This window comes from Botrytis sinoallii, assembly GCF_014898435.1.
Source record: "Botrytis sinoallii strain Bc 23 chromosome Unknown BSIN_009, whole genome shotgun sequence".
Classification (NCBI taxonomy): Eukaryota; Fungi; Ascomycota; class Leotiomycetes; order Helotiales; family Sclerotiniaceae; genus Botrytis; species Botrytis sinoallii.
Genome location: NW_024066036.1, coordinates 806,505 through 832,453, shown reverse-complemented (window position 1 = coordinate 832,453; position 25,949 = coordinate 806,505). Strand labels below are relative to the sequence as shown.

At 44.5% G+C, this 25,949-nt stretch overlaps 7 protein-coding genes across 7 annotated transcripts; 3 read left to right on the top strand and 4 right to left on the bottom strand.

The window, feature by feature from the left end:
- Window positions 1-247: 247 nt before the first annotated feature.
- EAF02_005848 (uncharacterized protein) lies at window positions 248-2,375 on the top strand (the record flags this gene model as incomplete). The annotated part of the gene is made up of 2 exons (XM_038901896.1): window positions 248-1,117; window positions 1,170-2,375. 2 exons carry the CDS (start codon window positions 248-250, stop codon window positions 2,373-2,375), a joined length of 2,076 nt encoding a protein of 691 aa, XP_038758113.1.
- Window positions 2,376-5,172: 2,797 nt separating this feature from the next.
- On the top strand, window positions 5,173-8,433 carry EAF02_005847 (uncharacterized protein; the record flags this gene model as incomplete). Its single annotated transcript, XM_038901895.1, has 3 exons — window positions 5,173-5,355; window positions 5,424-5,537; window positions 5,596-8,433. The coding sequence occupies 3 exons, from the start codon at window positions 5,173-5,175 to the stop codon at window positions 8,431-8,433; spliced, it is 3,135 nt and encodes a 1,044-aa protein (XP_038758112.1).
- A 1,546-nt stretch (window positions 8,434-9,979) lies between these two features.
- On the bottom strand, window positions 9,980-11,290 carry EAF02_005846 (uncharacterized protein; the record flags this gene model as incomplete). The annotated part of the gene is made up of 1 exon (XM_038901894.1): window positions 9,980-11,290. The coding sequence occupies one exon, from the start codon at window positions 11,288-11,290 to the stop codon at window positions 9,980-9,982; it is 1,311 nt and encodes a 436-aa protein (XP_038758111.1).
- Window positions 11,291-12,305: 1,015 nt separating this feature from the next.
- On the bottom strand, window positions 12,306-13,767 carry EAF02_005845 (uncharacterized protein; the record flags this gene model as incomplete). Its single annotated transcript, XM_038901893.1, has 2 exons — window positions 12,306-12,616; window positions 12,663-13,767. 2 exons carry the CDS (start codon window positions 13,765-13,767, stop codon window positions 12,306-12,308), a joined length of 1,416 nt encoding a protein of 471 aa, XP_038758110.1.
- A 1,058-nt stretch (window positions 13,768-14,825) lies between these two features.
- Window positions 14,826-17,052, bottom strand: EAF02_005844 (uncharacterized protein; the record flags this gene model as incomplete). Its single annotated transcript, XM_038901892.1, has 2 exons — window positions 14,826-16,540; window positions 16,596-17,052. 2 exons carry the CDS (start codon window positions 17,050-17,052, stop codon window positions 14,850-14,852), a joined length of 2,148 nt encoding a protein of 715 aa, XP_038758109.1. The 3' UTR covers window positions 14,826-14,849.
- A 123-nt stretch (window positions 17,053-17,175) lies between these two features.
- EAF02_005843 (uncharacterized protein) lies at window positions 17,176-17,574 on the bottom strand (the record flags this gene model as incomplete). Its single annotated transcript, XM_038901891.1, has 1 exon — window positions 17,176-17,574. One exon carries the CDS (start codon window positions 17,572-17,574, stop codon window positions 17,176-17,178), a length of 399 nt encoding a protein of 132 aa, XP_038758108.1.
- Window positions 17,575-22,879: 5,305 nt separating this feature from the next.
- EAF02_005842 (uncharacterized protein) lies at window positions 22,880-25,041 on the top strand. Its single transcript, XM_038901890.1, has 3 exons — window positions 22,880-23,176; window positions 23,236-24,264; window positions 24,505-25,041. Exons 1-3 carry the CDS (start codon window positions 23,005-23,007, stop codon window positions 24,927-24,929), a joined length of 1,626 nt encoding a protein of 541 aa, XP_038758107.1. The 5' UTR covers window positions 22,880-23,004; the 3' UTR covers window positions 24,930-25,041.
- Window positions 25,042-25,949: the final 908 nt, after the last annotated feature.

Here is a 25,949-nt window from a genome sequence, read left to right as displayed (position 1 = left end):
GCAACCGCATCCACGAGATCATACTCTTCGAAGTACAGAGCTCACTCGTTGTTTGCCCACACACAATTAACTATACCTGGAAGCCCAAGCCACTAGAAAAGGCAATTACTAACACGGTACTTTAATAGTTTTACTTTTGGCATCTCTTGCACTACGGCGCAATTCTTCTCTAATAATAACAACTTGATCATCTGGAGACAACTTTTGCAGTTAAACACCACAAAGTTTGGTTGAAAATCAGGGCAAAATGGAGCACGATGCAGGGAAGAGACAACGTGGGAATAGCATCACCACTACCCCCGAGAGACCGGCGAATAATGATGGAAGAGCGGTACCCGAGGCTCAGGTAACAGAGAGACCGCAAGAATCCAGGGAGATTAACAGCCACAACCCTCAGGGATATGGTCTACAATCGACCAATACATTCACAGCTAGTAGTAGCTCACCACCCACAAATCCGGCCCCCAGATATCCTTTTGAACGATCGACAACCTCATCTAGCCAAGAAGTTTCCGATGCGTCAAAGAAAAGTACACAGACCGTGGTCAAGCCAGCATTAGAACCTCCCGTCACCAAATCAACATTAAGTGAACTCGATGTGAATAAGATAGTGCACAACCCCAAACTCCGACACGACATTAACTTCGATCCGGATTTACACTTTAGGCCCAATCTCGATGGAGAAAAGGGACGCAAGAAGAGCCAGAAGGCCAACGATTTCTGGGAGACGATGCGATCGCAACTTGAAGGCTTTTTGATGAGTAAAGATCGTGAGCAATTCGAGAAAGATTTAGGTGATGCGGAGTGGTGCTTGCCAGCCACGCTGAAAGCCATCAAAGGCATTCTCGAAACATTAGTCCCACAGCGGGATCGGTCATCGGTCGAGGAGACCTTTAACGTTGATCTATTAATGCAGCAATTTCGAAAAGGCGTTGCTGATCTGAATAAACTTGCGTTGTGGCTATCACAACTTTTGAAGTGCCATTGTGCGCCAATGAGAGATAGTTGGGTTGATGAGATGGTCGTTCACTTGAGTGAGGGTAACCAAAACGGAGATGTGGCAATGTTGGTCTCCGGAATGCGAAACCTGCTGGGTGTCTTGGAAGCTATGAAGCTCGTAAGTTCTATGTGATATGTACCTGGTAGACATTTACTGATAAGTGATTTAGGATGTTGCAAATCATCAGATCAGGTGTTTGCGCCCGCTGCTCATCGAAGACACTGTCCAATTTGAGCAAAAATTCTTTGTAAGAAAGATTGCAATGGGTAGAGTAGACATTGCTTCAGCCCATGATTGGTTCAGAAAGGCATCAAATTTGCCAGATAGTCTTCCCTCGGATGCATCAACACGAACTCAAGGAAACACGTGGGACTTCATGAAAGCACTTGTAAATCTAACCCTACCATCGAAAGCCTTGGAACCTGTTCCTCACACCTTCCTATTCGATGAGGAGCGCCTTGTTAAACTTCGTGCGGATATGCTGGATCTAATTAACCTTGAGATTTGTATGTTCCTCTATCACAAACTTGATGCAACATCCAAATCGAACGAGGTCCGATCTGTTCCACAGGATGATACACCTGCTGCTTCGTCTTATATCTCTTCTCCTGCAGATGAAGGTGTACTCTCGGCGCCGACTGTACCCTCAGAGAATGACTTTACAGCCAAACGGAAGTATAATCACATGGTACAGGAAAGAGGTCATTTCTCGAGAGAACTTTCGGGTCGACAAGTATGGGTACCAAATCTAGAAGACGAAGCTATGGACTCCTTATCGTCTAGCCCAAGATCGTCTCCATCAACGACTGCATCCACGCCCGAGACGTATCCTGTAACACCACTTTACCTGTCTATTCAGAATTCCGACTCTACGTCGCAAGTGCGCACCTCTCTACAAGCTCTCCTGGCTTCTTCTTCGTCACAAGATAGGTGGGCCGTGTTATCCTCAAACATTGCTTTGCAAATTCTTCGCTCAACACCAACACCTATGGCACGCCTTCCAGTATTCGAATCACATCTTCAATTTCATCTCTCAAATTCGCAATCCAGGATCTATCAAGAAGCAGAAACGTACATAATTTCGAAACTTTTCCCCGAGTTACAAAAGCTTGTCGAGTCATATACTCCTTTGACGAGTCTCCAGATATTTGATGCGGCCACGTCGCCAAAACCTACGAATGGACTTATGAACCTCAATGCCCAAGCAAACGGACAAAAGGAGGAAATTTCAGATATTGCAACCAGAATTGCCCATATCGGTATTTTACACTGGCGGGTTTGGGCACCATTAGCATATCTTGTCAATCCTGATGCTGAGGATGAAGTCGACGTCAACATGATTCAGGATACCGATCTGCCAGTTGACGAGTCTTGAAGGATTGGCAAACTGCATATCTGCAAACATTAATCTTTCGAGGGTGCATTTTAACAGCAGAGCCGAGCCACAAAAATAGCATTCCAAAAGGTCCACTCACCCGGAGTCATATTCAAGCCAAACTCCGGATACATTATTGCGGCAAACGTTATATGAATATGAAAGAAACAATATCTCCAAGAACTGCTGGAGACGAACTACTACTATTACATATACTAAAAAGTTTGGAAATCGCCTCGTAATATTTTTTTGACTTTACTTACCACATCTATTATAAATTCGCATTGTTCTTGGAGTCATTTGGGGCTGGGCAAGTCGGTTCGGATTCTGGTCTTGCATACCTGCATTTTTCTTCAATTTTTTGAAATTCTGATACCCAACTTCTGTCGTTTCCTTCGCATCAATCGACTACAAACATCTGTACAATAGTTGTCGAACCATGATTCATGGTTGGTGTGTTTATTATCTGGGAAGCAACTAAAACCCACGCATCACTTAAGGGGTTCGGTTGGGGCCAAAGCTTGTTTTCTGATCATTTCAAATGATTGATTTATCGATTAGAAACACGTTTGGAGTATGCGTATGTGCGTCTTTTTTTGCTTTATTTTGCAACCAACCAATTTGGCAAGGTGCATGTTAGTATGTTTGGGTATGCGAAGTTTGGGATTTCAATTGGTGTTTTTTGTTTTTTGGGATATGCCGGAATGGGACGGGATAGGTTGGGATGACAGGTGCATAATGTTAGATCTCGTCTAGACTTTCAGTGGGGGAAACAAAGGTTAAGGGATGAATTTGATTGCGATGAGAGGAAATGGCCTGTTTGAATTGCGAGGATTGGATTGGATGTTTTGGATTGCGTGGTTGGTTGTATATTTTGATAACTTGACAACTGTGTGCCAGTAAATGAATAAAATGGAAACTATTAAGAATTTAAAATGTCAAGTTGCACTGATTGATGCTGTGAATTTGTGAAGTGTTGAAGTTTTTGTCTAATGGTGGCAAGTGCCATGGTTTCATTTCCATCGGTGCATTAGATTTGTAGCCGATGCACACCCTGTTGATGAAGTCAGTCACTCATGGTGAAATTTTGCAGAACATATTGAAGTAGTCGTGGAGTGGTATAGAATGAATGCAGAAAGAGGATTTTCATGCAATGTCCCTTGTATATCATCATCGACTTTGACTTTATATTGGCATATTTGTGAATGATAACTTTTTTATATATGTATCTATGTATCTATGTAAGATAGAAACAAGAAATGATGTCCATTCGTGAGAATGTAGATGGGGATGTAGATGGGGATGGGGAGTCAGTTGATGTCCGAGAGGAAGAGAAGATGGAGAGGATTTTTTGGGAGAAAGGAAGGGAGAAAGTTTCCGGAGAAAGGAAGGGGACACTAATTGGGAATTTTGGCTGAAAGGACTGGGAGAGGTTGAATGGGTTGGTTTATGATGAGGTTTGAGAGTGTAATAAGTTTAGATGCAAGTGCAGGTCAGTTGGACAGAGAAGTAGGTTTGTGGATTTAATATAATGGACACAAGAATCACAATGGAGAGGAGCAATTCGTGGAGAGACTTGTTGGGAATTGGGTATTGGGTATTGGATATTGGGTAAAGATCCCTATGTTCACGATAGAATAGAGTGAGAGGAGCTGGTTTGAACTCACACATGCCTACCTAGTAGCCATTATATTGGACTCACAATCTCTCTCTAGAAACAAGAGATCCATATCTCAGACTGAGATATGGATCTTTCTAACCCTCTCACCATTTGTCATTCATTTACTCTTCATCTCGCTTTTCTCACGTTCATCTCTTTTCTCGAATTCACCCTTTTCGATTCTGTTGATCTTGTTACCTAATATCATATCATATCATCTCATCTCATTCACTACCATCATCCACTAGGTACTTTCTTTGCAAGTCTTTATCCTTCCATTCATTCACATTACCTAGGTACCTAGGTAGGTGGGTAGATAATTAAATTTACTCTCAAATTTTCACACACATGGTCTCTGTTTACATTTGTAATATTGCTTTTATGCTTCACTTTGATCTTGATTGTTTGTGTTTTGCTACAAATTATCTGTGTTGGCTGGAGTTTAGGTTCTGTTTCTTTATTGATGGATGGATTAGGTAGGTAGGTAGGTATCTCGGCTGGCTTTTCGACACGTCGCGTATATAGCATTGGATTTGAATTTGGATTTGGATTGGATTTGGATTGGATAATTGGCTTTGAGAAACGAGACAGCATTGTTTATTAGTTAGTTACCCATCCCATCTACTCTTCCCGAGTCACTTTTAATAATTCTTGATCTTGATCTTGTTTTCTAAAATAAAATAAATATAAAAAACAAAAAAAAAACATCGTCTCTTTTTGATTGATAAAGAGAAAGTGTATATAGTAACAATCAAAGTGCTGATAATTGCTAGAGAGTGAATACTATAAAGGTATGTGTCTGTGTGGATTTCTGTCACGAGAGAGGGATTCACTGATTTATTAATGAATAAGTAGGAAGATTGTGCTTCTTGAGCTAGCTAGCTTTGTTCAGTTTTCGAATTGAAAATTATAGTTCAGGTCCATGGGTATTCATTGATAGGTTGAAGTTGAAGTTGATTCGAGAAGTATCTAGGAAAATATTGGACTTTACTTTTACTTTTCCTTTTAGTTTTAGTTTTACTTTTACTTTCCAATCAGAAAACCACCCGGGACAAAATATCACGACAGCCATCCGACCCATCCTCGACTATTCTCGAACTCAACTCAACTCAATCCTCAAAATTCAACCAACAACAAATGCTTCCTCGAGGAGTACCCCCTTATCCGGGCCCCCTCTCGATGACGCCCGAACAACATTATCAGTTGGTGGAGGCGCGCGCGTTGATTACGGAGGGGGGCGATCGCATTCTGTTCGAAGAGGATATTACGCTGAATGTGGATTTTGGGACGGGCGTGGAGGAGAGACATGTGGAGGGATGTGTGTGTGTGGTTTGTGGGAGGTGGAGAGGGGGGTTAGGGGGAGGACGGTAATTACTGCGGGTGTAGAGGTGGTGGAGAGGGGTGAGAAGGAGGAGGGTGGTGAAACTGTTTGTGCGGATGAGAAGAGAGATGATGATCATGATGGAGAATCTTTGTTTGTCGGCACGGGAAAAATGTCACAGGTAAAGATATTCAAGCCTCTGAGTCCAGAATTGCACAGAATGAGAAGAAAAAGACAAGCGGGTTCTAGCACAGCCAGTACCCTCGACCGTCTCGAGCATGTCGACCGTTCAGGCGGATGACTTGGAAAAGCGCAATGCTTCTCTGGGGCTGGATGATGAGTACCAAGTAAGTGAAACGGATGGTTCGGAAGAAATTGAACTTGATTCGTCGGGAGTTGTAATTGCTTACGAGCATGCGCCTTCTCTATTATTTCGTTCTGTGGAAAATGTTTCGCGTGAGAGAGGAAGGAGTGTTGGTCAAGATTTACACGCAACTTGGAATTCGCAGGTCGAGAATAAGGATTGCAGGTCTGATAAGGCTAAAGGCGAAGTAGCAAGAAGTCTTTCCAAGGGAAGTCTATCAATCGATAGAAGCAGAGATAAAGAAAGAGGAAGCGACGACAGTGTAGGGTCTGGAACAAGCAAGGCATGGAACTTTACTCGGAGTCTCAGCAGACGGAGTAATAACTCGGGACATTCATCACAGACAATCCGACCTACAAAAGATGACCACGTCATGCTTGGAGCGCAAATGGACGGGAGTGAATCTCCAGACCAACATTCTTCTTTCGAGGAAGGCGAAAGTCTCAACATGAGTTTTCAAGGCGATGAGGATATCATGGAACCGAGAGATGGCGCACGACCATTCATTGGCCCGCGCCGCAATCCCGAGATCCACGATTTCCCCAGATTCGACCCCAAACAATTTACTCCGAGTAAGAATACGCACGCGCCTTTCGATAAATCAAAGTCAAGGAGAAGATCAGGCTCGGAATCCGACGTTTCGACTCTGGGGCCGCAGGAAGCGCGCTCTCGCTCTCGCTCTCCTTCTCTACGATCCCGGCACTACAGTTCCCGCGGCTCGTTCTCGCTCAATTGGGATAATATTTCTTCGGATACCGTGTACCATAAGCATGCGCGACGCTTCTATCAGAATCCGGCGGCATACGGTGCGGAGATCCCGGGGTATAATCCCGAGACGGATAATCCGTATTTGGCGTATGATCGGTATCAGGAAGTGAGTGAGTGGGCGGATAGTACCGAGGAAGCGGATCCTGATCATGTTGTTGCGTTGACGACGAGGGAATTGAAGAGATTGTGTGGGGCGGAGATTCGGGTTCCTTTTGATTTTATTCCCGAGGGGTATGTTAATCCTCCTACTTCGAAGGCGGGAAGTGTGGTGGGTGATGATGGGGATGTTGTTTCGATTGTGGAGATGGAAGAAGAAGAAGAAGAAGAAGATGATGATGATGATGACGAACTGGGATCGGAACCGAGACATAAAAATTTGGTTGATCTGGGAATGCCGGGATGGGCTCATGAATGGGAAGATATGACGAAGATGCAGAGACATTTTCATATTGTTGCAGCGGGAGATTGGAGAATGGGCCCGGCGTTTGATGTTAAGAGTAATTATTCGGATTATTTTGGGGTGCCGTTGTTTGAACCGAATGATGTTGGTCTGAATGGGGTTAATATGAGAGAGGTGCGTGGATTGGAGATTCCGGGCTTGAAGGAATTGGAGTTGAGGTTTCGATTGGAGGGTTGTGAGGGAGAGGATGATGGGTGTGTGGAGAGAGGTCAGCGGAGATGTTCTGATGAGGATGTCACGACTGGAAGTCCGACGGAATATGATAGTGATGGCTTTCTATACGATGATTACAACGGTGGAGAGGGTACGGGAAATTCTGATCCGACAGAATCCACAGGTTCCGAGGCGGATCGATTCTCTCGCCGTCCTTCTGAGGTTTCTCTGAGCAATAGATCTGGCGATGGATCTGAAGAAGGAGATTATGCGGGTTCGATTGTTGAAGGATATGACATCACTGATGATCATCGCACTGGCGCCAACACCAACATACGCACCAGTGATAGTTTCCGAGGACGCATGGCACGTAGCTATACCTTCAACAGCAGATTCAGTCAAGACATTTTAGCGCCACCAAATGCAGAGAGTCTCGTCAGCGAAGAACCATACGATACCGACGATGACGAAGACTACGAAAGCGATGATGGAGTATCTGTCAATTACTCTTTTGGTAATTCCTCATACCATGGTACGGAGTGTCAAGAAGATTACGCAATCGGTACATCGAAATTCGCACCCCACGCATTCCAACTCTACCCTCCGTACGAAGTAGCTAATGATTGTACGACCATTGGTATTGCGCCTTCGGAAAGAAAAAATGCGCGTCCTGCGTCCTGGGATGCGGATTTTATGGAAGATATACTCGGCTATTCCGCCCACGAAGAAACCCATAAACCTCACGATCCGACTGCGGAAATGGTGATAATGAGTTATTTGGATCCCGTTCCCACATCCAGAAGATCGTCATCGAGATCGAGATCTTCGACAGGTTCATTGACACCGGTGCCGTCGTCGACAAAGTCTGCGAAAGCCACGAAATCTTTCGTTCCTACCGTAAAATCACTTTCCCGAGCTTTCGGGAAGAATCGATCGCTCCCCCCAACCCCAGAAGACGCACCATGCGAAACCTTCTCGAAATCCGCATCCAAAAGCGCCAGCTCCCTCCGCAAATCCTCCCTCTCCACCGCCAACATCGCCAAACTCAACAGCCACAAGCCCAAAGAAAAATCCTCGCTCCCCAACCCCCCAGCCACAAAACCAAAAGCACACACTCCAAAACCCCCCTCTCCAAACCCCCCCTCAAACCCAAATCCAAACCCCACCCCCTCCTCCGTCTCAAACCCCGCAAATCCAAGATCCCCGCCCCACCCAGCTCCACCTCCTCCAGCAACTCCAACACCTCCTACGTCGACCTCACGCGTTCCGGTTCCGCATATGCGGTGCCCCCCGCCCAATCCCTCATTCTCTATCTGCACGGCCGCGGATTAGACGCTGATCACATCGCGCATGTCATGCAGACGCTCGATGAGAAATTTCTGTACGACTCGAATTCGAATTGGTGGCCGCTGGACTACGCATCTTCTATTTCGGCGGCGATACCTATGAGTTATCTACATCCGGTGGGAAATACTACGACGCTCCCTGATATTACTCTCTGCGCCAATCCCCCTCCGTCTTTCCAATCTCTCCACCCCCCAAAACCAACCCCGAATACAAACACAAATACATCACCAATCCGTTTCCCACCCCACACCCTCTTCACCCCATGCACCGTCTCCCAAATCCTGCAAAGATGCAAGAGAGAAGAAGAGTGGTGGGAGTCCGCCACCGCGCGCGATCCAGATGGGAAAAGACTACCCGAGAGTTTTCGACGGTTGAAAAAGGGGATGAGGGTGCGGAAGGCGAGGGGGTTAGTGCGGAAGACGGTGGAGAATTTTTTGTGGTGGAGGATTGGCGGGGGAGTGGGGGTGCCGCATGGGAATTTGATGAGGGGTTAGCTGTGGAGATGGTTGGGGAGGGAGGATTGGTGTGCTGTGGTGTGGTGTGGTGTGAGATGCCGTGGTATATGTGGAGATGAGATGAAACCAATCCGAGATATCATATCGATGCTGGAGAAAATCGATCGATGCTATTGCTGTTTATATTATTTGGATCCGATATCGCGACTTGTATTGGAAGACGACGATGACCACGACGTTGATTGCGGCGATGATATCGTCACGAGTTCACATTTCTCCTCTCTTCTCTTCTCTCTCATTTTCCTTTCTCTTCTTTCCCCTTTCAATTCCGCGCCGAACATCTGTTTGAATATCCCCCTTTCCCATTTCCCATTTCCATTTCCATTTCCATTTCCATTTCCATTTCCATTTCCCTCTTCTTTTCAAAAATGCGCGTCAACTATTCTGTTTGTTATTTGGGATAGCTGTAGTACGTCTAGGAGGATTTTAGTTACTCAACTTTGATTATTTTCTTGATTCTTCTTGGTTCTTCTTGATGATTTCAATGATTTCAATGATTTCAATGATTTCAATGATTTCAATGATTTCAATGATTTCAATGATTTCAATGATTTCAATGATTTCAATGATTTCAATGATTTCAATGATTTCAATCATGTACTTTACTTACTCACCTCACCTACTTACATGTTCTTCGAAAAGAATTTAATTTGTAATACCTACTTATGAGTAGATAGATAGGAATAACATTCTAGTAAAACGATATAAAAAGATTGAAGAAAATGAAATTTTGTGTTTATTCTGTTGAGTTTGTTGATCTTGTATATCTACATACATACATACATAACAAGCTATGCGAACCATTTCATGGTATCTAAGGGAGGTATAAAAGCTATTTACATGTTGTGTATATGCATTCACCTGTTCATTCCCAGCAAATCTAACCCGACCTATACAACGCCGAACGCTATGCTTATAACTAACTAGTAGTGCGTATTTTTATAACTGACCCGACGATATTATACCAACCCATGAGTTCTTTATGAAAATGACCTTCCCATTATCCATACATACCATTATGTTTCTACTTGGCTTTCTTCCGCATTTTCTTCAATACTCCATGCTTTCGTAATTCCATCGTCACCCGTCGTAATAACCATTTCTTCATCTGGGGTTTTCTTGCCGTTGTCGAATCGTTGACACCACGTCACATGGTTAATTTCATACGGACCATGAGCACCTTCTAGAACAGTGAGAACCGTCCATTCTTTCTCAATAGTACCACCCACACTATTTCGTCCCTTGGTTTGTTCCTCGTAGATGGCGATTTTGCCGTCTCCGCCGGTGGATACTATACGACCGGTTTGTTTGCTCCAGCTAATGCTGTAGATGGGTAGATCGTGGACTTTGGGAAGCGTGGCCGTGCATTCCCAGGTCTCGTTTTCGGGGCCGGGGCGCATGGTGCTGGGGATGCCGGGGTTGAAATAGGAGGGTTTGTTTTGGGGTGGTGGCGTGGGTACTTTGGACCAGATGCGAATGCTCATGTCTGCGGATGAGGAGAGGAGTCGTGGGGTTGCTGGCGCCGAGGATTCATCGCTAGACGCTGTCTTCATGAGAACTTCGGGCTCCCAATCAAGATTCCATACAGTGCCTTCGTGACCCTCTAGTGTAGCCACGGTCTCCCAGTCTCCCTCGCCATCTTCGCGGGATAGTAAAATCGTATCGTCATAACTACCACTCGCAAGAACTTCTCCATTGCCATCGTCTTTTCTCCAACAAACACATTTAACATCTGCTTTATGATCTTGCAAAACTGCAACTGTTTCGAATTCATCTTCACCCTCCTCTCCTATTTCTTCCCATATCCAAACCGTCTTATCTCTCGAACAAGAAGCCAGCCATTGTCCACTGGGCGAATAAGCCACATTTTTAATCTCCGAATCATGACCCTCCAACACAATCGAAAATTCCCAATCATCCCCTTCATCCTCCTCATCTTCCCCTCCTCTTCTCAACTGCGCTCCTTTATTCACCTCTCCATCCGCTCCAATCTCCATCTCCAATGGTCCATCCCCGCCATCATTTCCATTACCATTCCCCGCATCCTCCTTCCGTCTCCAAATCCCCATGGTCGCATCAAAACTCCCCGTCGCAATCGTCAAAGCACCATCTCTCCTAACCCCCGGTTTCCACGCCGCAGATCTCACACTTCTCTCATGGCCCCCTTCCAAAGTCGAATGCAACGTGAAGTTATTGAGCGAATAGACTCGGACCGATTTATCAGAAGTGGCTGTTGCGATGAGCGGCAGTCCGTTGGGATTGGGAATAGATGCCCATGCGCGAGTCGCAGCTTGGGGCTTGAAATCGGAGAGGTGTTGGAGTCGCATTGTTGTGGGTTGGGAGGAGGGTTTCTTGGGGTGGGAGGGGAAAATTTTATGGGAGGCTTTGGAGGGGTAATGTTGGGGTGCTTGTTGCGATAAGATGTCATTGGGGATTTATTGATGACAAATACAGTTGATTTCGCTCGCGATTGACCGAAGAGCTAGCTCGTAAAAATGGAAGAAAGTTTTAAAATGACTCTCCCTCGAAATTGAATATAAAAATATTCACATATTCTGACTCTCTTCAGGTTAGTGAATGAAGACATTTTCTTGATGAAATCTTGTTATCAGAGATTTCACAGGCAAAATATTGCTTTGTTGTTTTGATATTGAATTTTGATTGAGGTATAGTATTTTGGTGCGTATGGTTACCGATAAGGGCATAGAATGAATTTATACTTGAGGATAGAATCTCGAGACTCATTCTCACCAATACACTCCTTTGGGTCAAGTGGCTAATACATACTCATCAAGTATGCTCACTCCTCTCCAATTGAAGGACTCAGAAATACCCCAAGGTCAATATCGATACAAGAAAAGTATGGCTCTTGTTTCTACATATAAAAAGTGGGCATCTCATCTAGAGCGTGCGATCTTACGCATTTGCAATGATATTGGAGCAGGACGAAGTAAAAAGTACTGATATTGAGTATTATTGGCTGTATGCAAACAAATTTTGCTGCCAGTGCACACAGTATTTCTTCAATGATGTCGTAACGCTACAGGAATTCCATCAATATCGAAATGGATTGCTAGTGCAGACGATATTCCCACGCTGGTTTCCTAATACTAAGGAGACTTTTGTCCAATTTCCAAATGTGATCCTGAAATCTTTGACCTCTAATATTCCTGTCTGCTTGTATCACTTCTGTCAGTATTGATTATCAAATTGGACAAGATGTTCAAAAAGCCATCCAGTCAAAGTCGAGGCTTTTCACGTACTTCTTCGAATATGTAATCCTCTTGTCTGTTGGACCGTCGCCGATCGTACTCTAATAGTCCACCGCCCGCCCCAGAACACCTATGAAGTATCAACATTTGGAGGTCCAGAATAAGTAATAGTGGCGTTGTTGCCTGGAGATATTGGACTCCTCCCAAATTGAATGGCATTTCTTCGTCCACGATTGCTCATCTCTCTGCGGCGTTCATCATCAGAAGACGCATCATCCATCCCTAAGATTTGAGTATACGTTTCTTCGCTTGTAAAACTACGTAGATATGGGTTGTCAGGAAACAAAATTGCAGCGTCAGAGTCTTGATCTTCGTCCCATAATCGTTCAACGGCCACAGGTCCCTCCCGATTGTGGCGCAGGTTGGAATCATTCGACTGCTCTTGCTGAGGACAATGATATTGACTGTCGCTCTAGTTGGATCCTACGCTGGAACTCATTTTCTATAGCTTCCGTTGCTCGATATCCCAACGTCGGTTGTGCGGCGATTTCTGCCCCATTTGGATTCTGAACTGATGCAACCGCAAATCTTGGAACTTCTATATTTACGGGTAAACGGGCATTGCCTGATTGAATCCAACGTCTCACCGTTTCACGTCGAATTCCACCTACATGAAACATTCGAGAGTAGAGCATCACGAAAAAACCTGCGGTTACTTGATTGGGAGTACCGGTAAGAGGATGAATGGCAGCTAACTCTGTGATAACTCGATTGACGAGAGCTTGATCGGCGAAAGCTTGATCGGTCAAACGAGTAGCAGTTTGATTAGCGGCTATTGGTTGATTATCTGAGTCATCTCCCAGTGTGAAAGAGATCTCATTTATCCTAATATGAGCATAATCCGAAGGTTCCCACCGCCTTAATAATTCACGCTCCCGACCCATTGTCATTATCTGAAGAAAGAGAGTCCCAGGGGAGGGTGCCATTGACTGATTGACTGTGAATCTGACAGGCCTCTGAATGGCGGCAGCTTGATGGCGGGGAATTTGACTGGCTATAGCTAGCACAGTGGCAAATTCATTGACGAGGGCTTTATCAGTGTCAGCTTGACTGATTTGATCAACAGTCATAGCTTGACGAGAGTTGGAGATAGGTTGTTCTAAGGTAGTCTGGCTAGAGGCATCAGAGGCAATTGGGCTAGCGACATTTTCATCGGAAACAATTGGTATTGGAACAAATGTATAGATGCGACTTCGGTTTGAGACAACTTGATTAGCAGCATCTTGACGGGCAGATTCTGGAATAGGGACAAATGTATAGTTGATGAAATTTTGGTATGTTGCAACATCTCGATTGGGAGCACTTTGAACAGGGAAATATCCATCACTGGGAGATGGGTTTGAGGCAGCTTCAACGAGGGTATATTGTCTGAGAACAGTTGAACTAATAGACCCGCCCACAGGTGGTCCTTGATTTTTATTGCTCAAACGAACACGCTTTCGATCATGTTGAGAACTTGAGCAGTCTGGCTTATTGTCGATGCATCGCTTGGTTCTAACGCAGATCGACGAATCGTGAATAAGTTGACCCATGATCACCGCAGTAAACCAGGCGGACAGGAAAGAGCGTCTTTGAGAAGTGCGAATCGGATGTTTTGGAATAGGATGGCAGTGGTATTATTCTTGTCAACGCGGTAGGACGTCCTAGAAACAATAGCTAGAATAGTCTTCCTGGTTAATAATTGGATATCAGATAAGATGAATGATTATTGTATACGGCAAAGGTATGAATGCTATCGTATACGGCAAAAGCTACGCTACGCTATGCTGAGACGAGACGAGACGAGAAATAATTTGCTGAATGGTGATATAATTGATATGCTCAAAATGCGACTGCCTCCTCGAAGTTTGTTGTAGACAGCTAGCTGCTACCACGAAGATATAAAATATCCAAAGGCAAAAAAGACCTATGCACTCTTGATGGAAACTGGCAAGAGCGAGCCATTTTCCCAATACCAGATAGCATCACCACGACTTTTACCTTAATTCTCTTGCAGGTATAGACATATGAGATATGTTCAGCAGGGTGTGAATATGTATTTGGATTCTTCGAGTTGTCTGACATTGGAATGTCCAAATAATATACCAAAGGTTGAACTTCATACACTCAAAGTGACCCCAGCAACGGATTTAAGACCACCAACCTAAGGATGACGACCTGGAGATCTGTGTATACACAAGACCCACAATCTACACGACCGCCATCGCAGCTGATAATTATGTTTTGAACTCAACATACTCATTGATTGGGTGTATAAGGGGCACATTCGATACCCAATCTCACAGATTCACAAAGCAACGAAGTGCTCTTGCATAATAACTACTGTATAATGTAAATGGTTATGATAATTTATGTACTAACTAAGCAGCCAGAAAGTATATACAACAACCGAATCCAGCCCAATCCCCTAGCAACATAACGATACTTCAAACAATAAAGGCCGAGAACCGAGTCTCCAAACACATGCAAGGATCTAATTCCAAATGAGCGACATGAAGTAAACTAGCTAACGGGTATGATTTCATAGCCCTTCGTCATCCTCCCTTTCCTCTTATCGCCCCCACCTCCCACTCCCTGCTACCCACCCCACTTCCCTTTCTGTCGAACCCTCAATCTAAGACCCCCCACCAACAAGCATCTGCTTTGGGCTTCCCTTTCCCCTCCCAATTGCCTCTTTGGCACTCATCACACCCTTACTTAGATATACCCCGCCAGGTCTGCCATTTGTGTATTTCCCAATCTCCACACCGACCAATCGTTCCTCGTCATATACAATCGTTGAATTGACTGCCTCCACATCTCGGTAATACAATTCCGTATCAATCACATCATTGTTAATGTCCAATCCACCAAATTCAAAAGTCTGACTCGTGCTGCCATATCCAGCGCTGCCGGCTGAAGTACCCAAGTAATGAGCTGATCCACTTTGAGTAGTTGAGAGCCGGGTTCCCGAGAACCCGGAAATGAGAGAAGCAGAGGAGGGTAGATAAGCAAACGGTTGAAGTCCGGATGGGAAGACAGAGGCTCCGGATATGAGGAGGTCAAGACCACGGGTTATGACGGCGTCAAGGGTGAAGTTTGTGGAGGAAAGGACTAGATAGGTTGTGTTCACCCAGACGGGGTATGTGTATTCGGACTTGTATTTTGTGGTACTTCCGGCTATGGAGGTATCGATGCCACGGGTTGTTGCGTTGTTTATTTGAATGGCGCCGAAAGCGGTATATTGACCATAGTTCAGAGCGCTTAATTCCTGAGTCCATTTTGAAGTCGAGGTGCCATTTTCTGTAACGACGGTAGATGAAATAGAGAGCGAACGCTGAACGTTGGTTGTATAGGTGAGTGTTTCGTTTGCGCCGGTTGCATTTTGAGTGAGGAGTTGTGAAGTAGTGATGATAGGAGCTGGAAGCGAGAGTGTGGGTGCAGTACCGGTAGTGACAGAGTCATTGGAGTCAAGCCATATAAAGATTTTGCCAGTGACGAGCCAGTAACTGCCTACTGTGTCAATCAGGGTACCGCTTCCCTCACCATCGTCTATAACCCCTGCAACTCGGATCTCAAAGGTATGTTCAGATCCGTCACATAGGACAGGAAGCCAAGGTGTGATGTCGATCTCGTGTTCACGTAGGTCGAAAGCATCAAGTCCTACAATTGGTCTCCAAAGTCCTGGTACTATACCACCAGTGAAGACTACTGGAAATGGCCATTGCACACCGGCTAATTGACCATCGATCAAAACTTGGACTTCACGAAATGGTGAATATCCATAAAGTGTTCCATCGTAAGCCTCAAATGTTTCGATGTCTGACTGGAGCACATTGCCCCACCAAAATTCTTCAGTTGACTGGCCACATGCCGAGATAGAGAAGACGGCACGATTGGCGTTCTGTGGAAAGCTAATGGTGTTTGTGGCGTTATCACCTGGTAACGTGAAAACACTCGCAGCATCTTCTGAACCGTGCCTTGCGGAGATTGGAAGAATCAGATCAGCCGGCTCTACAGTTTCTTGGCTCGTGAAAAATGTAGCTGTAAGCGTGGTATAGTAATATCCAGTATATGTGCTATCGATCAGATTTCCAAGATCGAAAATGAGTGTTTGGGGGGAGTTCCAAAAATAAAGATACTCCGTCATATCCTTAAGATACTCCCATCTAATTCCAGCCGTAGTTGGTTCTGCGGTGGATGTTCTCCAAACTTCAGAGTCTCCAAAATACATTATCGCAAGACGATCGAATTGACGACCGCTTGAAGTGACTGTAAAATTCATAACAACTCTATTGAACGTGCAGCTAGGTGGCGTATAATTGCCTGTAAGATCATTAGCTGATTGGCAATTGCAAGATTTTATATCTGAATTCCATACCAACAAATGGGATGCCATAGCTGTAGCCAAAAGTATGTTCCATCAGAACAACCTTGCAGCTAGTTGCAACATTCGTTGACGCGATTATCGACGTCTCCTCAACTCCGTCGTATGATGCTGTCTCATCAGACACACCAGGTGGAATGAGAACTGGTTGATAAACCTGAAATACTTCAAGCGCTGCGGAAGTAGGAGTAGCAGAGGGTGCTGGTGCAGCAGAATATTTGACCAAACCAGACTTTGGTGAAATGTCCACCACATCCTCTAAAGAGCATGACCGTAAAAGCCATATCGATGACAGACCGCAGCTAAATAAAATAAGAAGGACTATTTTGATATTTTTGATTGTTTTTCGATTTTTGTTGTCGGGCTTACAATTGGTATCAATCGGTCCAAGATAATCACCAACATAAGTGTCTCCCTTTGAGTCAAACAGATTTTCCGTTCCTGCTGACATTGTGACTTCTGAAGTTGGAAACGATCCACCGGGGAACAAGGGTGGATTAGACAAGGTAAGGATGAGGGTGCAGTAAATCGATAATCAATTGAGCCACTGTGGCACCGTTAATTGTGGCACTTCTCAACTGTGCTGGGAATCCCAATATCTCTTTCGCGCTGCTGTGGCGAGCTCAACGCCTTGGAATCGATTTTGAAAGTAATTGAAGACACCGAATTCTTCGCGGGTCATCACATATGTGGTAGGTTCTTCTTGTAGCTTTCTCCAGATATGGTTGATTGCAACTTCCAAGACACCGATGACGATTGGATCTCTGATTTCTTCCTCACTGTCTCGAGCAATTTCCAAAGCTTGAGATACTGAAAGAGTGCCGACAGAAGCTTGTCTATACGCCTCTTGGCTGGTTAAATGGCCGTTCATAATTGTATGGAGCGATAAGGAGGGGTCGAAATGATCCGGGTTATCGAGGTGCGTCTTAGCAAACGACGAAAGAGGAAGGTGCGAATCTTGAATGAAAGGCATGGCGACGGAGCAACACGTAGTAAACGGAACGGTCTTACCGAGTCGCATTAGCTGTCAAATGATAAGTACTTGAGTACTTTGTATGAATCTCGACGTGATTCGGGCTTTTGCCTGACTACGGAAGCACTGCAGCTCAGCTAGTCCGACCAATAACTCTTCTGGGAAGGTAATCGTAGATGAATGGATGGATTCGACGCGTTGTATATCTGCTTGGGGCTTGCGTGATGATCTTAAAGGAGTGGATTCGATATGATTTCGATATGTAATGGTAGGAGAAATTCTATTGGAAAGAGTGAAGCAAAAGCAGAGAGACTGGCTTGAAGAGGTTGTGTCCTATATAGTAAGATTCGAAAAGTATAAGTTCATGACTTGCGCCTGATAGGTCTCCAAAATCTTATTACAGACATTGAACCCTGGTATCGTGGAAAGTATAAGATCCAATTAAATTGGAACATTTCCGCGCTCTGTCACAGGAAGAAAATGCTTGTAAGTGCTTGTGGAGTCAAATATCAAAGCTCCTGGGCCCTGGGGACAGCAGGGAATCAGAACATCATCATTTTTCAGACCAAATTTAATAGGTCGATTCGTCGAGTCAGTAAATATGGAGTTTCAACCCAAAGTTAAACAGTTAAACGTCTTATGCAAAATTGCGATATGTGCTTGAATCGAATTCATCTCGTTTCTCCCGTGTACCGACGGTAAAAGTAAACTCTGACACCAAGGTTTTTGCATACATCTGTCTCTTAGCACTCCCATACGTTTACCCGACGACTGTGACCTGGTGACTGATCCATCGATTTTGAGCCTACGCCTTTTGCCCACCACCACCATTATAGCACCAAGGTCTTTGTCGTTTGTAAAGTTTGACTAGATGATAGGGTTTAGATGCAGCAGAGCTGCAAAAAGACCCTAATTTAGCAATCTAGACCAGGAATGCAAGACCGGAGCACAACGCCTAAATCCGACTGCACAATCTGCTAACAATCAGATTTCGATCCTCAACGTACACACGTACTTGGTTGGCTGACTGGAATCCTTACATAAATCCAACACTGATCGAGATATCTCAATATAAAATTTGATATGACATTGACTCATCGGAGACTTTATCCCGGCGGCCAGACATTCATGCTAAACGAGCCTCCGAAGTGTTCTAGTGGCAAAAGAAGCAACAGCATGGAATTCGCTAGGCTTAGACGGAGTGCAGAACTCTATAACCGAAAAGAACGACATATATTAGAAATTTGGAAACCACTTCGAAAATTAGAGCTGTATAATTTTAGCATGATTAATAGCTTCCTCAGAAGCACGGAGCAACTGCCACTTCTGCCATAGTCTGCTGCTAAGCGAATGGGGAACAAATAAAGTATAATCGTCTCCCCTGCGATTTCAGATCATCTCGCGCTTCGCTCTTCGCACATCAACCTCTTCATGGCTCTCTTCACCAGATTTGAATTAAAAGAGAGTTTCCATCTATGAATCAATCCATGACCGATCAATGAACAGATATTCAAAGCTATCACATAACTCGTAAGTTGTTTTAAGATTAGGGGGCTGAGGGGGCGAGGGGGGTTCACAGATACACCGTTGGGACGGATTGTGCACATCCAGTACTGTTCAACATCTGATTTCGATACTGGGTCAACTGGGGTCACGAGGAATGGCGCCACCGACTTGGGAAAACATCTGCTCAACCATAAGCAATCCCAGAATCGGGAACAGTCAAGGCATAAAGTCAATGTCTCGTGCTGACTCAGGTATTTATTGGCTGAAGGTTAAACTTCGCTATACGATTAACTTTTTCAACACCTGCTGAATTTTTCCAATTACTAGATAAATACTCTATTGAGTTTTCACGTCTGGATTTCAAAGGAAAGTATCGTTCTCGCCACATCACCAAATGTTGGAGCAAACTCAATCCTCTACCCCTCTCACCCCCATCCCAAAATATTAAAAAATTATGCCTCGGATCCGACGATAGCTTCGGACTTGGAGTCAACTCTTGGGATTTGTATTCCACAAGTGCAACAATGCATTGGGTGTTTGAACGATCGTTTGTATCAAGATCCAAATGATGATCTCCGTCTTCTCGGCTCATGCATTCGCAATTCTTTCCCGTATTCTTTCCATCTCCGTGCTGCATTGAGAAGTCCTCCCGGATTTCTAGAACTCTAATCAAACAACAATCTCCTCATTTCCATCCCAGATCAAGAGAACAGGACAGACCTTGCCATAATCCCGCTATATCCGCAGCTGCCGCTCACCCAGAAGAGTGCAGTGACATGCATTTTCCTTGCTCAGAATTTTTATCATCTTGGCTCTCTTGGCCGTCCCCTCCTTTACTACCTATCCCCTTCATATGTTCAAGGATACTATAGCCCTTACCTTCCCTTCAAGTATCCAAGGGTAATATGGTCGATCTATCGACTTGCAGGTCGTGAGGCATCTGTAAATCAAAATTCAAAAATTCGCCCTTGACACACCAGCCACAAAATTCGGAGATTTCGAGGAAACTCGGATTTGTAGCCACAACGACAGGCAGCCAAATCCAGACTTTCTAATTGATCGCCCCATTGATTGGTGGAATACTTCCGCGATGCAGAGGAGCTCAGGAGTCAGGGAGCATCATCCAAAGGATGGCCCCCTCCCGCGCCCCGCACTTTTTGGAGGTCGGCGACTCCTCCCTTACTTCTTTTTGACATATCTCCGTCCCTTGAGTGCTTCATGTATTTAATCTCCATATTATTTAACCCCGGCACTTGTTATATTCGTTGGCCTGATAAGAAAGAGAAAGAAGCCGTTTGATGCACGAACGTCGCACTCCTGGTAATTACTACGCAATACATTACTGGGCCCTGGGAAGAACCCTTTTATTCAGTAGCGAATTTTGGTGCCTGTTTGATTACTTCCAACAATCAGCCTCATGTTCACAGCTGTCAACTAGTGAATCCTAATTCAACATGCAATGCAAAACATACGGTACAGATTCCATCGCAATCTTTTAAACTTCTCGGGACAAGGTTCCGATCCTAGTCTCAGAATGTCCAAAACTTCTTCGCGTAGAGTCGTGGGTGTCTATAACCGAGCGGTGCGACAAATGCAAAGTTTAACTTCGTGCCCCTGACTCGCCGTCAGCACGTGCTCTGCTCTTGATTAGCTGTTGTACGCAAATAATACTGCCGAGTTGCCTTGCTGACAGTCCCGGCAATACTCAGCACTAAATGAAGAGTTTCTAAATCCTGAAAGAGATAGATCTCCACTAGATTGGTTCACATGAAATATGATACGCGTACGGAGTACGGCAATGACTTGATGGTAGCTCATTTGTCATCCGCTTATTTCCCAAGCCCTATCTCGAGCCCACCTTTTGTTGGCCGACTCTCTCAAGTTTACGATGTCATCTGAAGTCCAAATAAGTGTGTTGGTTGGACTTCGGTTTGGGGGGGCGGGTTCTCTTCGGAAAGCTTGAAAGAAAGACAAAATGGTTACATGCAATCATCGTGGCCAGCAACTACGCGCGCGTTGGAGAGCTCACCCCACCAGTCCATATATGTATGACTGATGGATTCAAAAGCAAAAATCTTACTTTTTCGTCCATATCAATTTATTAAACTTTGTTCTTAATTCCGTTATCCAATCGCAAGATTGACTCCCCGAGTAGAGGTATATGCTTGCCAAATATTTTGTCATGATTACTGATCCTCGCGACGGGAGATCAGTGGAGCCTAATATTGTACAAAAAAGATACAAAACATTGATGAAGCCGACGAAATCGCTTAAACCGGTTGTGACGGAGCTGAGATTTAGATCATTTCTGGAAATTTCGATGTATTTGCCTTGAAACAAACTCTACTTACAAGTAGTCCACATAGGACCGAGATTTGCGGCCTCTTTCCACTATTTGAGCGTATCCTCTACATATGTTCGGGTCGACGATGTCATACACCCGAACTTGAAAGAGCAGGCCTTGACACGTCACACATGTATATTTGGGGGACTGCCATCAGAAAGTGCCAGAGGTGGTTTTTTCTAGGGGTGTCAAAAAGCTTATTTGATCTTCCTACTTCAAATTTGATGAACAGACATTAATTGCTAGTGTGAACCTTACATCCCAAAAGGGGAAAGGTGTACGCGAGCCACAGGATTCCAGCCGCCTTGCCACGCGCCAACAATTTTATGCTTTGCTTTAGTTGAGCTGCACTAATGGTATCTTCCTACACTAGATCTCAACTCAGCCGCTCAGGCTTGAGAAGAAGCGCTTAGTGTCACGTAAGGAGTTGACACTAGGCACCTATTCACGTTGCTGCCAAAGAGCCCTAGATTTGCCGAGTAGACTTGGTAGAGACAAAGTATGATCTGCTCATGAATCGCATCAAATAGGATTCAATGGCTCTTTGACCTGTTTTTTACATGTGTAGGATCATTTAAGTTCATGTCGTCGTGACTGCGTTGATTGGTTTTTCATGTCATCCTTTATACTCTGTGGATGACACATATCATCAGGCAGTAAAATGACATGTTTCAGAACCCATTCTCCTTGAGTGAAGTTTTCTTCTGGGACTGCGGAAGGTTTAAACATCGAGCTAGTGGCTCCGATCATGTGCAAGACACGTGAGTCTGATATTTCTTCTTCAGCATTTTCCACTATATGGATAGGATAAGACATTTTTCCAATGGAAAACTTTGTTCTGCAGAGACACTTCAACATGATTTGTCTGCTTTACGAAGCAACCGAATCCTCCCCAAACTTTACTACCATCTGACTTTTCCCACGAATCTCACCGTTTTTTTCTTCTCAGGCAATTCGTACCGGGACCAGCGAAAAGAACATGAAGATTAAGGAATAAGGACAAACTTGTTGATAGAAAGTTCCTTGGCTTCCATTCACGAGTAACAGAAGTATCAATTCAAAGTTCGTTTCGAATATCTTGTTTCGCCTGAACTTGCAAACTTTGTACCATTTATTAGGGCATGACGATTAATGACGTACTAGGTGTGTCCGCAAGACAATCTCAAATTTTCACGCTCAAACGTTGGAGGCGTTTTTATATGTATTGCTGTCATACATTTTTGACCGCTACTGGCCATGTCTTTTTCAAACACAATTCATGTCTATATTGCTGTCCCCAACGTGCGGGTGCATCGATAAGACATATGATGTTCTCGAGAAAAAATTTGGAGTGTTCACTATTTTCAGTTCGGTAGACGATCTTTTGTAGACAGTACACTAATTCTTAATCATGACGTTAACACCTCCCACACAACTTGGGGTTGGCAGTGTTGACACGTTAGCAATTTCCAGCTCGTGCATTCTGTCTCCTTCGTCTGCCTGTCTTGTGAACCATCTACATTGCGAGTTCTGCATGTTATTGGATTCGTACGCATTTGTGCATCTCAGGCGTTACAGTCTCCAGTTGTCTGCTATCTATAATGTTTAATTCTACCCTACATGCATTTGCAGTCCTACTGCTTCTGCTACCTACGGTTCTTGCAGTAACAAAAGCATATGTAGAACTCGTCAATGGAACACCATACGACTGGCACTTGATATCTAATGAAACACATCACACGAAATGGTTTCCCAATGCCACCATTCCATCCGGTATTCAAGCTACGTTCTGTTCCTCATGCCCAATTCCCAATTCTAACAAATCACCACAGGTACCAGCGCCGAATCCTGTATCTCATGGATTGTATATCTACGGGACTCAAAGGCTGAAGCGACATATCGTATTGATAATCCTTCATCCCCTGAATCTTTTACCGTTCGAGCCCATCGAAATCCAACCAAAGTCGAGGTTATTTATCATGAAAATCTCTCCTCTCTCAACAATCCCAAAAAATCAGTCATCGACCTGGTTTATAGCAAAAATCATCCGCATCCATTCATTCTCGCAGGAAATGGTATCTCAGCCCCCTATGTCAGCTCTAATCCTCCAGTCCGCTGGATGCAAAGCACTATTTCCACTCTCTCCGCGAGGCCTCTCCGTGAAATCAGTATGCCCATGGCTCACAACGCAGGGGCTAGTATCGTAAGCGATTCACTACAAGGGCCAGGCACCTTACACAACACACAAACACAATCCAATTCCGTGTTTATGCAACTAATTCACGGAGCCCGCTGGTTAGATATCCGACCTGTATTTTATGAAGGGAAATGGATGACTTACCATGGTACATTTGCTTCCGGGAAAATGTGGGGTGCCACGGGTCAGAGTATTGAGAGTGTAATCGGAGATGTGAATAGATTTACAAAAGGACACCCCGGAGAACTCATTGTGCTTGATATATCGCATGATGCAAGTAATGAGTCCAAATGGAGGAAATTTGATGCGAGTGATTGGATGAAGTTTTATGAGTTATTGAGTGGCATTCGTAATGCCTGGCAGGAACCACGGAGATTGGAATGGGATTTGTCGCTTTTACCTTTTGACACTTTTGTAACCAAGGGGGGTAATAGTACGGTGTTGGTGAGGATTCCTTGCGATGCACCGATACCGGTTTCGACATTTCCTGGGAGGGGGAAAAGAGATGCAAATACCACTCTGACATCACCTTCAGCTGGCTGTGATTCTGTTGATTCGGATGAATATCTTGCACCGTTGAACACCACAGATTCGCTCGATTCGCAAGAGCCATCTCCTTCCCTTATTGATAGGCGGAAAGCATCTATAATCCCTGGTAGCATTCGTAAGTATTGCTTGTCCTTTCATATTGCAGTTCCTAGTTTAAAGATCGATCTGAATATTACAATCTTCAGAGTCTTCCCTTCTGTATTCAGTCTCAAATCATTAGCTCCTCCTTAATTCATTGCAGCGTTTATGTCTTAATTTCCCTTCATCTTCACGTCTTAACTCCCTTATGCACATCATTTTTATCAAGATCCCCACTAGGAAATCCCAACAGCCTCAAACTAACCACTGAATCCAGTGCCTGATCCCCTCTCCCGCCACACCCCCGCCGACTACAAGATGCCCTTCACTCTCCTCCCGCCGACCCGTCTCCCTGTAACCGGACACTACTCCGCCACTGACTCGCCTTCACAACTAGCCTCCTCCCAAATCCACCTCCTCTCCCAACACAAGTCCTCTTCCGCCATCACCGACACAAACCCCGCACAAATGCATAAATCAACCTGGATCCTTACTCAACCGTCTACTTCCCAGGCCGATATCGGTAATTGGTGGAGTTCTAAACTTGGGTATGCGATATTGGCGCAGCGGAGTTTGTTTAGAAATTTTGAAGGACTTCTACGAGGGGGAGGGAAAGAAAGAAAACCGAACTTGATTGAGGTGGATTATATTAGGACTCCGGATGTGGCGGCGTTGGCTATGGCGGTTAATGCTTGGGAGTAGTGGATGGGGGTATCGGGGGAGGGAAGGGAAAAGAGATGTGATTCCGATGAATGTATGATGATTTGGGAGGGCTAGATGGAGATTAAGGTTAAAAGGAGGCCGATACTGTGTATCACATAAAAGTTTATTATTTTAATGTTTTTTCTGTAATTTTTAATTGTTTAGTAAATCGATCTATGTTTTGCATCATAACTCCGCATGACTAGAGTAGAAACAGAAAATGGTTAATAGATGCAGACGTTACAGCAAGACTTTACAAACATGACTCCAATCCTCAATGATCTGACTCGGAGATCTGCTAGTGTGGTTGGTGTAACGTACTTGTGAGAATTGAGTCGCGCAATTACATATCACTAGTCTCTCGGAGAATGATTGTAGCATATAGGGCTTGCCTGCAGCTTTCGCATTTTTCTTTCCTCTTTTGTGAGTAGTACCATAACATCATCGCCCGAAAGGATGATTTTCTTTTTTAATGCAGAAAGAAACATCGTACAGATGGGTTTCAAGTAAGGAAGAGTGAGTGAATGCAGGCCTGGAAAGAGCTCATGGGTCTGCAGTAGCTTTGTGACTGTTTCAGGATCATGGCATGTAGAAAAGAGAATTGGACATCTTATTGGCTAGGAGGTATATACCAGGACAAATATAAATAGTAAAGGCATATAAGAACGAAATATACCTATCAGGCATGGAGGGAATGGTTGGAATGTAATAAGTGTGCTACTATATATACATTGGCAGTATTGATGTCTGTTGAAAAAATATACAGTACCTAGTAATTACCATGGCAGCAGTCCCCAGGTAGCCAGCGGCGTCATATCAATTGCTTCTTTTGCATTTGTGTGTGACAATTTTCGATATTATGGCTGAGAAACATTAGATGAGGTATTATCACTAGGAATTGGCATATTGCGCGCTTGAGCGTTTGGGAGTACCGAGTGAGTGGAAATTCTGAAGTCAAGCTACACTTTGCCACTCGCCCCAAGCCCACAAACATCGACTCGAGACGAACAACCAGCCATC